The sequence below is a fragment of the Aulonocara stuartgranti genome (assembly GCF_965226115.1).
Source record: "Aulonocara stuartgranti genome assembly, chromosome: 17".
NCBI lineage: Eukaryota > Metazoa > Chordata > Actinopteri > Cichliformes > Cichlidae > Aulonocara > Aulonocara stuartgranti.
Window position 1 is genome coordinate 29,785,572 of NC_138953.1, and position 12,680 is coordinate 29,798,251.

The following is a 12,680-nucleotide window of genomic DNA, read 5'->3' on the forward strand; positions in this document are numbered from 1 at the left end:
TATGTTAATATAATAAAATGCATTAAACTGGATTTAGAGCAGGTATGCTTAAAACACAGGACACCACTGATTTCTAGATGTATAGATTTTAAAATATCACATGTTGAGGAACAGGGAGTCCTACAGGAGATGACTTTCACAGAGATCCGATTGCAACATCATCAAGTCAATCTGGGATTACATCAAGAGACACAGGCATTTGAGACAGAAGAAGTTCAGCACTCAAAGACACTGCACAACGAGTATGCAAGTGCGCCTAGCAGAATTGGTGCTGTTTAACCGGTAAATTGTGTTCAAACCAAACATGTTTTTTATAAAAGAATCTTCAACCCACTTTCAATGGCATCTTTAGGCACACAAGGATCCGTGAAAAACGTTTACTGGAGGCCTCATGATGGAGGACTTACAGGAAAGGTCGGTGACTCATTCGATTTCTCCACCCATGTGTTTAAAGAAGCAAAGCTGTGTGCGTCCTCTGTGATGTGTTTATGCTGTCATTTCCTTATGAAACATTCTCGTCTTTGAATATTTAACATGATGCACTCAGACACATGTCAGAATGATTTTAAGTGACGTGTTTCTGTGCGGAGACTGTAGTTTGCACATAAGGTCGTGTCTGCTTTTTAACGTGGTTTTGCTTCAGGTTATAAGACCCCAAATAAATTCATTTCAAGCATGAAAACATCCTTAGAAATTCAAACATCTCAAGAAAATAATATGTGGAGATGTGGGCCTAGAAAAATAAAAATGAGTGCATTTAAAAGAGAAACTGGAAGGAGTAATAGTAATGGTGTGCAATGTGGAATGGTGCCAGCTGATACTGCACTGAAAGCTTCTGGTCAAGCTGGTGAAAGGCACTGCCGATAGATTATAGCCACAGACCACAGCAATGGATTCCCAGAACTGCTGCTGTGTTTGTGCGAGTTTGTGCGCAACAAAAACCAAAGGAAAGATCCTTTAAAAACAAGTTCTCACTCAAACTGAGTAGACTCTGGGTTCTTTTTTAGCTTCATTTTCCTCGTGAAAAAGACACAAACACTGTTATCATTTTATTGGCTGAAAAAGGACTTAAGGGGGGGGGGTTGTTTGGCTGTTTGAACATATTGAATCTGCAGGAGAGACAGTTTCTGAAGGGGATGGAAGAGATGCAAAACGCCCCTTCTTGACAATACAATGTTAAATTTGTCTCCAAAACACCACACAAAGAGGTACGTGGACAGGTGTACTTTGCATTTTGGCCAAATGGGAATGAGAATGGAAACAATAGTGGATTTACATTTCTATAGTGCTTTTCTTGTCTTACTGACCACTCAAAGCACATTAGAGTAAAAGCTACATTTAGCCATACATTCATATAGCACTTAATTCTATATACTTTAAGCACTTTATCTGCCTGACATCCATTTACCCTAATATGCATATCTTCAGCTGAACTGGAGCAGCTGTTTAAATAAATTGTACAAAAGTTTTAGCTAGCTGCTCTATCCATTTAGCTAAAACTGTTTATAGCTCATTCTGTTCCATAGTTCTTATAAAACTTGTATACAGTAGTTTTGCTGGTGGGTTTCTGTGTTTCGCAAGCTGTTTGTAACTTCTAAGGTTTTTGAATCGTAAATCTCAGACATCTGCATATGAATATGCAGAATCTGCGGGGAAGCAAAAAGATATTTGAACTGAAAACTTTATATTATCTGTTTGCATTCTGTTTTATAGACTGTAGTATTGACTGATCGAGAACAAATGTAGCCATAATGCAATCTCTAACTATTTCTAAATACATTTTTTGTTGCTCAACCAAATAATTTAAATGCCCATCCAAAACTGACCACACAGGAACTTCCTTGACCATGCGCCTCTTAAGTATGTATTTTGAGCAATAAAAAAATAAGACTGCTTAAATTTACAGTAATTGTACTTGGACTACAAACTTGGATTTAAAGATCAGTCACTTCCTCTCACAGCTGCAGAACAAACATTCATGAAAAAATGGATAATTGATTTTCCACCAATGACAGTTTGAGTAACATTATTCAAACAGGTTTTCAATTAACCTCCTTTTGCGTGCATTTTTTGTAAGTTAGGTATGAAAGAAAGAAATTGAGATGATACAAAAAAGGAAGGAAAAAAGATGTTAGATCTTACGAGCAATGCAATAACCAAACAATCACATGTGTAATGGACAAATCAGGAAAATCTCAGATCGTGTTCTATTATTTTTTTATGTCAAAGGTCTCAGTTTTATACTCTTTGTAATACTTGTACAAGTTACAATTAGGTATAGTTGCAGTCGTAAAACTGGTATGTATATAAAGGCATACTAAAGAATGATGTTAACAGAAAAACCACGAGGTCCCCATGAGCCACACTTTATTTTATCACTGCATGCATATAATGTGTCCCTGGTTTCCATCCGCCTGGCCATCTGCAGTGCACATCCCAGTGGAAGTTTAATTCTGGGGGGACAAAAAGAAGCACGGTCAGGGTGGCTTTGTCTGGATCTCCATGGACATGAGCTTGACTCTCCGGAGAAATCGCTGGCATAACATTGATTCACCTGGCCCTGGAGTGTGCACAGACTCACACACACATATGCACACAGCTATATGGACAGACAGACAGGCAGCTGCTAGCTTGATGGGGAGGCTGAAGGTACATGGATGAATAAACACACACATACACACACAAACAACATGATGGAATAAAAACTGAAACAAACTAGCGCACACATTTACACCAAAAGCAGAAAGTCATCAATATGCAAACTAACTAATTATATGACTGAGTGACATATTCAACACGCGCGTCCGTCCACACCCACGCACTGGCTCACGCACATGCACTCACACACACAGAAATGTCAGCTTCAATATAATTTACTATCCAGTAACTCTTGATACAGACAGAAAATTGAAAACCTATTTACAATCCAAATCAGCGGGGTATCAGTGTCATTCATTGCGTCCATAAGACACATAAAACTTCATTAGGTCAGAGATGCACTAATAGATTTCCTACAAAATTGAGATATCGTGGATGAGGCTGACACAGCCACTGTTTCAGTGTGATTTAAACCAGGACGAAAAAAAGGGGCTTTGAGAAAGTGAAGGGAATGGGCAGACACTTTTATGAAGACGGACACAGTAAATCTGGCAATGCCACTGGCAGCTCATAAATAACATCATCTCTGGAATAGAAATGACTTGTAAATTGACCATAAAGCACATATATACACACTTTAGAATATGTGTGATTTAGCAGGCTGAAGTATTCAGGGATATGCTGCAGCAGAAGAGTGATGAATGTCTATTCTGTTGGTGATACAGTTCATACGGATGTGTGCGGATGCGTATGGGTTTTTTAAAGGGGAAAGGGGGAAGACCCCTGGGAACAGTATACCACTGAGGGGTGATCCCTGTATCCCCAAAGGCTTAAGATAAACCTAGTACAGCTGTGTTTAAAGGGGTTCACTGAGTTAATTCAAGGGACACTGGGACACATTACTGGCCTATGCTTAGACACACACACAAACATCGTTTTCAGCAAGATGAGGAGAGCTGCTGAAATAACGCTGTGCCAGCTGGCAATGGGATCCACACAGACACGCACACACACGCGTGCACGCACCTCCCTCCAACCCACTTGACTGCATTAAAAAGGAGGCTTCATCAAAGCCATTCATGTTGCCTCCATAAGTCATCATCTCATTTGCAAGACAAATGGGGAATTCAGATTGGTCAGTGCATTTTAATAAAGAGCCAAATACAGAGATAGGATCCTCTCTTTCTCCTTTGCCCTCGTGGATAAAGGCTTTTAAACTGCAGTAACACATTTCATAAACTTTTGATATACCAATATTCAAATTCATGGTTTAATACTACCAAGCACTAACCTTTCCCATATAGCCATATATTCTAATTCAGTTTTCTGAGCAGAATCATCTGCAGCTAAACGTGGCAAAGACCAAGGAATTGATAGTGGACTTCAGGAAGACCAGGAAACACTTGACCCCTGTTTCAATCCAGGGGGTCAGTGTTGACATTGTGGAGGACTATAAATACCTTGGAGTACACATTGACAATAAACTAGACTGGGCTAAAAACACCACAGCACTTTACAGGAAGGGCCAGAGTCGTCTCTATTTTTTGAGGCGACTGAGGTCCTTCAACATCTGCCAGAAAATGCTCAGGATTTTCTATGAGTCCGTTGTAGCCAGTGCAATCCTCTATGCTGTTGCATGCTGGGGGAGCAGGCTGAGGGTCGCAGATGCCAACAGACTCGATAAACTGATTCGTAAGGCCAGTAATGTTGTGGGGATGGAGCTGGACTCAAGGTGGTGTCGGAGAGGCGGATGCTGTCCAAGACAAAGACAATGTTGGATAACACCTCCCACCCACTCCATGACATGCTGGTCAGTCACAGGAGCACGTTCAGTGAGAGACTGAGATTACCGAAAAGCACCACTGAACGACACAGGAAATCATTCCTGCCTGTGGCCATCTCCCTGTACAACTCATCCACTTAACACACTGGTTACTGCTACAGCTACACCCTTCTTGCACGTGTTCTTTTTCAGCTATTTATTAATAAGTGACTTTTATGTATATATATATATGCCTGTATATATTGTGCTATTCTTAATTAGTGTATTGTCTGTCTTTGTTAATCTTTGTTTATAATGGAGCACTGTAACGAAAAATAATTTCCCCTAGGGATCAATAAAGTATTCTGATTCTGATTCTGAAAATCCCGGTTCTGGTTTAGAAGATACCAGGATCTTAGATTTATCTTATACATTGATTAAACACTGCATCTAGGTTTACTGCACTGTTAGAACTAGAACCTGGTATACATTTAGTTGAAAAATATCAGAAGTAACTACACTCATTGGCCTCATTGTTAAGTACACCTGTTCCAGTGCACATTAACATAAATTCTGAGTGTTTCAGAAACTGCTGACCTGCTGGGATTTTCCCACACAACCATATTTAGAGAGAATAGTCTGAAAATACCCGGTGAGCAGCAGTTCTCTGACCGAAAGGATCTTGTTGATGCCAAAGGTCAGAGAAGAATGGCTGGACTGCTTTGAGCTGATAGGAAGGAAACAGTAACAAACTTTTTACAGCTAAGTTTTGCAGAAGAGCATCTATGAATGTACACAATGTCAAAACTAGAAGCAGTTTCGCTACATCAGCAGAAGACCACACCGAGTACTACTCCTGTCGACTAGGAACAGGAAACCAAGACTACAGTAAAAAAAATGGAAAAATGTTGCCTGTTCTGTAGCAATCAGATGGTAGAGTCAGTCTTCTTTTGAATCAGCTGTTCAGGTTGCTGCTGCTCTAATAGTCTGTGGGATATTTTCTTGGCACACTTAGACCCACCACAATCTACATGAATATTATACACCCCTTTTATGTGACATCTTCTCATGACTGTTTCCAGCAGGATAAGACACCATGTCACAAAGCTCAAACTTGTTTCTTGAACATGACATGACCTTCCTGTATGCAAATGCCCTCCACAGTCACCAGATCTCGGTCCAATAGAGCACCTTTGGGATGTGGTGGAACAGGGGACTCACATCTTGGATGTGCAGCTGACAAATCTGCAGCAACTGTGTCATGCGATTATGCCAATATGGACCAAAATCTCAGAGGAATGTTTCCAGCACCTTGTTGTATTCATGCCATGAAGAGTTAAGGCAGTTCTGGATCCAACCCAGTACTACAAAGGTGTAACTAATGAAGTGGCTGGTGAGTGTATATGAACCAGTGTTTAATCTCATTTTTTTAAGCTGAAAAGCAAATATATTGTTTGGAAAAAATAAAAACTTAGCAAATGGTTAACTTAAATTGCTGGGAAAGACCGTTAATTATCTTTCATAGCTCCAAAGCAACTACTCACGGTCTTTGAAGTTGTTGTCCTTTTCTCAGCAACTACTGTACTAAGCTTGCTTATTCAACCTTGAATTTCTAACTGGCTTTAAACGAAGAGCAAAAACGATAAAGCAACATTGCTCAAAGCAAACAAATATTGTTTGGATAATAATCTCGAGGCAACCAATAAATGTAAACTTATTTTGTTATTTAGCTCTGAGCTAGCTAAAGTCTCATAAACAGATGCATAAGAATCACCAGCACCAGTTTGCTTTCACGGAAAACTGTAGATATTAAAGTATTTTACTTTACGCATGTCTGTCATTTATGTAAAAACACCCTGTATATTTAAGATGTCAAGACAAATATGTCCTTGGGTTTAATCAATATGTATATGAACATGCAGAACACAGAAATGATTGCACTCCTATGATAAAAAATAATAATAATTACAACCCTATTATCATTTGATCCCAGCATGTTTGATCTGAACACAGACCATTGACCTTTACATTAATTTCAGAAGGTCACACGATCCTGACCCTTTCACAGAATGACTATTGTCACTGTAGATTGCAGCACTATTGATTTGCTGTGCTTTGAAAGTTATCTGATTATTGAGCTCCACAGACTGTTGATTTAGCTCTGCTGGCACTGAATAATTAAATGTGGCCAATAGGTATGTCAGTATCTATGCTTTTCATCCTCTAAATGACCTCAAAATCTGACATGAAGACCGGAGTATTACAAATGAACACATTTTCAAATCTGCTGCTTTTCCAAAGAGATTTTTTGTAAACCATCACCACCCAGCAAAACAAAGACATTGGTTTTATTGCTTAAAATGATTTACAAGGGGTAACTTTTCCTCCGAGGTATCGCTGAATTCTTGAATCTAAAAATCACTTCTTTTTTTTTTTTTTTAAATAAACCATCCCCCCCCCCCCCCCCTTTTTGTATTGATTTTTAACTTTTCAAGAAATTTTAACCTGTTAAATAGCAAATTTAGGACGTACAAAGCACAAAACTATGGTGCATCTGGCCACAGATTCTGATAAGTGTATTCAAACTCTTGGAAAAAGTCAAAAAGACTTTGAAACGAATGGATGTCAGGGTTAATTGCATTGAATGTGTTAAACCTTGTATTCCCATCTGGTGCAGTACTGAAGCCTTTAATTTTCTACCAGTTATTTGGTTTGGTTATTGCTCCATACAAGATTGCATACAAGTTTCTACTCATCCACTTACCTGCACCACCGAATTTACCAACTACACCTGTCATTGGCAGTTTAAAACTATTAATTGGCTCAGCTGTGTGTGTCTACCTTGTATGCCATAAAGATTGGGGCAGTGTTTCTGTCAATACACAAATCCAACTGATTACGGTGAGAGCATTTAAAATCAGATAAACCGTTTTTAACTTTCAAACCTTTACTCTGGCATTATGCTTTCAGTTTCCTCATGAAGGATGTGGCTCTGGTCGAAAATCACCAGTGAATACGGGCTGTCTGTTAATGGGGAAGAGCGCCCCACCAACACAAGCTCCAGGAGGGGTGGCACACCGGGCCCAGGTGTTGCCAGTATTGCTGATTGCCATCAGTCACCCCTCCCCCACCAGCGGCACCAGCAGGAGAAGCAGCTACACATAGAGCAAAGAATGTCCCAATATGCACATTTTTCTTTTCCCCGCAGTAAGGCAGAAGTTTGGGTGAGAGTAAAGACCAAGACTATATGAAGCAGTTATTACTAATCCTGCACGACTGTTTAAATTGCTCTATCTGCTCAGACTAACATGTTTAGTGTTGTAATACTGCCACCGTAATGCTGTAATTCTGCGTTGACTCTCTACAGTAGATGTGCCGTGTTTCTGTTTCCGCTCGCTTAATTTACAGGCAGGAATAAATGACGTTCGTAGGTAGTAGATCATTATAATGTAGTTTTCTGGGATGTTTGTGTTACATTCGTGCCACGTTAATGTTCTGGTACAACTTTTTTTTTTTTTTTTAAAGATTAAAAACGCTACCGCAAACAACAGTCACAAATGGCCACACACCGTTGCAGAGTCGCCGAAGCACTTACAGCCTTCATTTGTGTTTGTCACCGTCAGTGGCTGTAAAGTTTCTCTGGCCTGTAGGTGGGGCTCTGATGCAGTGTTTCAAAGCGAGGGACCACTCTTGGAAGCGAGAGCACGGAGGGAGGGAGATGAGGAAAAGAGGGAGAGGATGCTGCAGCAAGCGCCAAACCGCTTTATACGACCCCTAAACGCATACCACAGGATTAGACATTAAACAAGGATGCATGCCATAGAAACGAATTTTTACTCCCCACAAGTTCTTTGAATAGCTAGCGCTCGTCTTCATTATGATTTTTGCCAGATAAAATCAAATTCTAATATTTAAGACCACCGGGGAACATTTTAAAAGTTATCTTTGAACTGGAAATATTAATCGAAAGAAGCCTGGGCAGGTTCCTAGTGTGCAAAATTCAGTCGATGATGATGATGGATTTCTTGTGAATTCTCTATATGAATATAAGGCAGCTATTTTATGGAAAAAATGCATTATTCCAGCACCCACGCTGCTTATTCCTGATTACATAATTAGGCTTTTCGAATATTAATGGCTCAAAACGTAGGGAGGGGGGGGCTCCTGAGGCACGTTTAAAGATCATCAATGAAAAAAAAAATGCAATGCAGGTTCTAATCCCCCACATCTATGCAGGATTCGTAATTATGCTGCTGTGGTGCCTAATCTTTATCTTTAAATGATCCTGCGATTAGGTATTCAAATCCGATGATCTGATCATTTCACCCCGGTATTGTAGCGTATTTGTGTTAAATTCCCCTTTGGCATTGCCAAATCCCATTCTCAACGGGATGAATGCATTACATAAACCGTCTGCTGGCTACGGGACCCATACCTAACTGTATAAACCTCTATTTTAACAAGGCACGGGCTCCATTTAATCCCACATCATACCACATTTATTTTATTTTATTAGGTGGAAAATATACCTTTCGAATTGCTTATCTCTTAAGCTAGGAAATGTACTTTTTTTTTTCTTGTTTAGAGATGCTGACGCCTACAAAGCAACTACACAGGACCCCATATGGGGAGTTGTCACACTTCCTATAGTCTCATATTGATAATCGTGATGATGTGTGCTTTTATTTGTAGGCTTTACGCACTCGGTGTTATTATTATAGACATAGTTGCCAAGGTCTTAAAATGTAAAGAAAACACTCTCCACTTCGCCTCCAATCTAAGAGGTTACTGCCGGCAAGTCATGAACCTTGGTGAAAACAGTCGTCTTTTACAGCGGACGAAGCTCCGTGCACTAAGTCCCTCCCGGCTTGGAGATTCGCTGTGAAGCTGCAAACTCCGAGGCAGCAGCCTACTTCTCTCTCTCTCTCCTTCTTTCTCTCTCTCCCTCCAGCTCTCTCTCTCTCTCTCTCTCTCGCACTCCGCTGCAGCACCCTTAGCACCTCAGTTGAGCAGGAGCACCGCACTGAGTCACATCTATACACACACGTTCTCTGCACGCACATACACGCACACATACGCGCACACAAGCACAGCCTCCTGCGGTATCCCATACGGCGCAGCGGCTTTTCCAACGGCATACCAAGTGCGTCCTCGCCGGGAGATGGGAGGTGCGGCTCCCGGGTCTCAGAACACTCTGAGAGGCTTAGTAGAGTCCTGCTGATCGGGGATGCTGCTGGAAGTCCGCTGCTGTTTCTTTCTCCCGTGCAGGAATCGCTTCTAACTACACCTTTACCGGGGATTTAAAGTGGACAAGCCGTCTGATCAGGATATAACATTACTCTAAGCATTTCATTTTTTTGTGAGGGGAAGGGGGGAAGAGTAGAAGGAGTTGGGATTGCTCTGGACGTGCCTCTTATCCGCAGTGTCGATGCGGCTGCGGCTGTGAATGATATCTGCATAGATTACAGGTAAGGAACGAGGCTTGTCACTGCGTTAGTTCCCACAACCGGGACTTATATTTGCAGGCTGTGGTGGGCATCATAGCCGGGTTTGAGGTTCCCCACTGCACCAGCCAGGTGACAAGAGGCGTGTTGCACCTGTTCTAGCTGCGCCATGCCCGCTCTGCGCACTCCGATAATCGGTCGGATTTTGTTTTTAAAATCCATTTGGATCGTCTCATTATATCCCCGAGGAAGAATTGTAGGATAAAACCCCCCAACAAATTCTGCAATTTGTTTTAACTTGGGACCTCAAGTTGACCGAGTTTCCTCCGTTTTCATTGGCTATTCGTACCCTTCATCCCATGTGAGCCACGGAGAGGTGCGTACCCAAATTGTGCTCGTTCCTCTTGCAGCGGTAGCTATGACGGTTCAAAACGATATTATTTGTCGGGGATTCCGCGTCGGTTTTACGCAGTGTCTTCGGAGGATGAAGCAATGTGTAGGACTGGTATGTAGTGGCGCTCAGACTCCTGGACCAAAATTAAGATATTGGAGGTGGCTGAGCTTTACGAAATACAAAGATGGAAATGGAAAACTACCCGATGTTTTATTACATATGGTATTTATTCATTTCTGTGGCCTTAACAAAAAGTTAACACCTTTCTCAAAAATTTCTGTCAAAGTTCTTTCAAAAAGTTATTTAAACCGTTCAGTATTGGAATATTTCCTATTATTTTAGGTTTCCACGCAGGGCTGAGTGTATGCAGCCTGACCCTGTTCAGGCACGCTGCTAAAGAACTTTTCTAAACAGTTTCACTGTGGCACAATCCAGCATGTGCATATCACAATGTTTAGTTATTTTGTTCGTTTAATTGCGCTTTCCTGACGTTTTTGTTTTTTTTTTCTTATCTACGGTTTGTCAGCTATCTCAACCTGCAGGAAAACCCACGTTAATGTGCCTCAAACTGAACACTGGGACATTTCTCCCCGTGCGGACCCACGATCGTAGGTTCCGTCGTGGAAGCCTGAAGGCTTTTGAACTTGACCGATGTGGATAGAGCACTGCGGGATGTACTTCACGTTAGGTTTAGACGAAAAACCTGACTACATGGCATTTGGTCTCTCGGGTAGCAGGCTACTCAGTTTAATGTAACTTTATCTTAAGGCTTGGATTTTATGTTAGCACTTTCATTTTCATGTCGGAGCACACCACGGGTATGATTTAGGGCTAAACTTAAAAAAGGATTAAGGGATCATTTCAATTGCTTTGATGTCGTAACAAAAGAAGACACTAAAGGCGCATTTATGACATTGTTGTCTTTGCCACAGGCACTTTTACTCGCTTAAATGATAGTCAAGCCTTTTTATGTTGAGTAGCTTATAAACCCAGCTGTGGCTGTCTGGAGTGCTGATTGACCTGCCGAGAGAAGATTCCAACAATAATCCACAAGAATAGATTTTTCTCATGCTTTCACTTTTCGTAGATCACATGCAACAAAGTCAGTGATAGAGTGATGAGAAATTTTTCTCTCATCACTTAAAGATATTCAGCGTCTTGAAATAGTGCATGTAGTTCTGATAACAGCAGCTTGTGGCACTTTGCTGTCAGCACATTGGACTTAGTCTAGATTTTGGTTGTACACAAGGTAAATCATCCCCTTTGGCTCAGCCTTGTTGTGGGTCACTTGAAGCGATTTCTAGAGATTTAAGCAAACTGTGCAAGCTCTGCCCCGCGGTATGATGCAGCTCTTCAGTCTCCTCCATCCATCTCCTGCTCCACTGCTTTCTCCTTCCTCCCTTTCCTTCCTCCCACCCTCCATTGCACCTCGTGCACGGAAAGCAGCTTCTGCAGCCAACCAAAAATGCAGATTTGTAGTACAGCATCCACAGTGAGCACTCTGAGCTCCTCTACTGGTTTTCCCCTCCCTCTATCCACCTGCTCTCCACACTCACTGCATCAATTCAGTGTTGCCCTTCAAGTCCCTACTTGATGTTACCCTAATGTAAAGGAGTGCGGCAGCATTTTTACACAACTATCTCGCAAAATTGTACTTCTAGTTGTGTTTTTGATGAGCTCACCAAAAGTCTCATGCTTGTTCAGTGCAAGAGGATGGCTGAAGGGACGAGGCTATGTGCTTTACAGTCCATGAGGGGCAGTGTGGCTCATAGGATTAAGTGGATTGATTGAGCCCATGTACATGGCTGACGCTGGCATTAATTTTGATTTTGTCTCAGTTCCTACAGTGAATTATGTGTTATTGCAAGTTGAATAAGTGACTGTGAAATAGTTGTTATACACAATGTTTTATGACATTTGCTTAGCTGTGCTGTGGGTTTGGAAGGTAGTGAAGTGACTGAAATTCATACATTTGGCAAAGAGGGCAACATTGGCATCAGAGTTCACCCGGTTCTTTAACTACTAATTAAAGCAAATGAATACAAAAATATGTCTCTTTACTGATTAGTCGTCCACTAACTGGTGTTTTAACTATCTGTGGTGATGAGGTGGTGAACAGCAACATGCATACAGGAAAAATGCATTCAGCTTATTCTTCTGCGCTTTGCGATTTAGGCTGGAAGACAGCCTTCTGTGTTTTGTTTCCCCAAAACATGCATTCAGAATATGCACATCTATCTTGTTTCTGAATGTTCCCATTTTTTACTCAAATTGTCTGTGCGCTCAGCTGCTGTCAAGGTCTTAAGGCAAAAAAAAATTTGATCCCTGAGCAATTTGCGAGTCATCTGTGTTCAGCCTCCTTGCCCTTCGGCCAAATTCCAGCTCAGTCCTAAATTCTTAGCTCTCAGAGCACTTGGCAGTACTCATTCTCATTCCTTCCCTTCCCGTCTGTTTCCCTTTCTCTCGACGTGTTGTCCATCAA

The 12,680-nt window shown here is 41.3% G+C and overlaps 1 protein-coding gene across 6 annotated transcripts in view; it reads left to right on the forward strand.

Annotated features, from left to right (window-relative positions):
- The first annotated feature begins 7,449 nt into the window (after positions 1–7,449).
- plxna4 (plexin A4) overlaps positions 7,450–12,680 on the forward strand; it is a 255,363-nt gene continuing 250,132 nt past the window's right edge. For 3 of the 6 annotated variants that reach the window (XM_082509993.1, XM_082509994.1, XM_082509995.1), the window contains exon 1: positions 10,188–10,309. In XM_082509993.1, coding sequence (XP_082366119.1) covers positions 10,297–10,309 — 13 coding nt within the window. In that variant the 5' untranslated portion in view covers positions 10,188–10,296. Of the gene's footprint in view, positions 7,585–9,346; positions 9,829–10,187; positions 10,310–12,680 lie in introns of those variants that run through there. The other 3 variants (XM_082509992.1, XM_082509991.1, XM_082509990.1) reach the window with 3 other exon arrangements.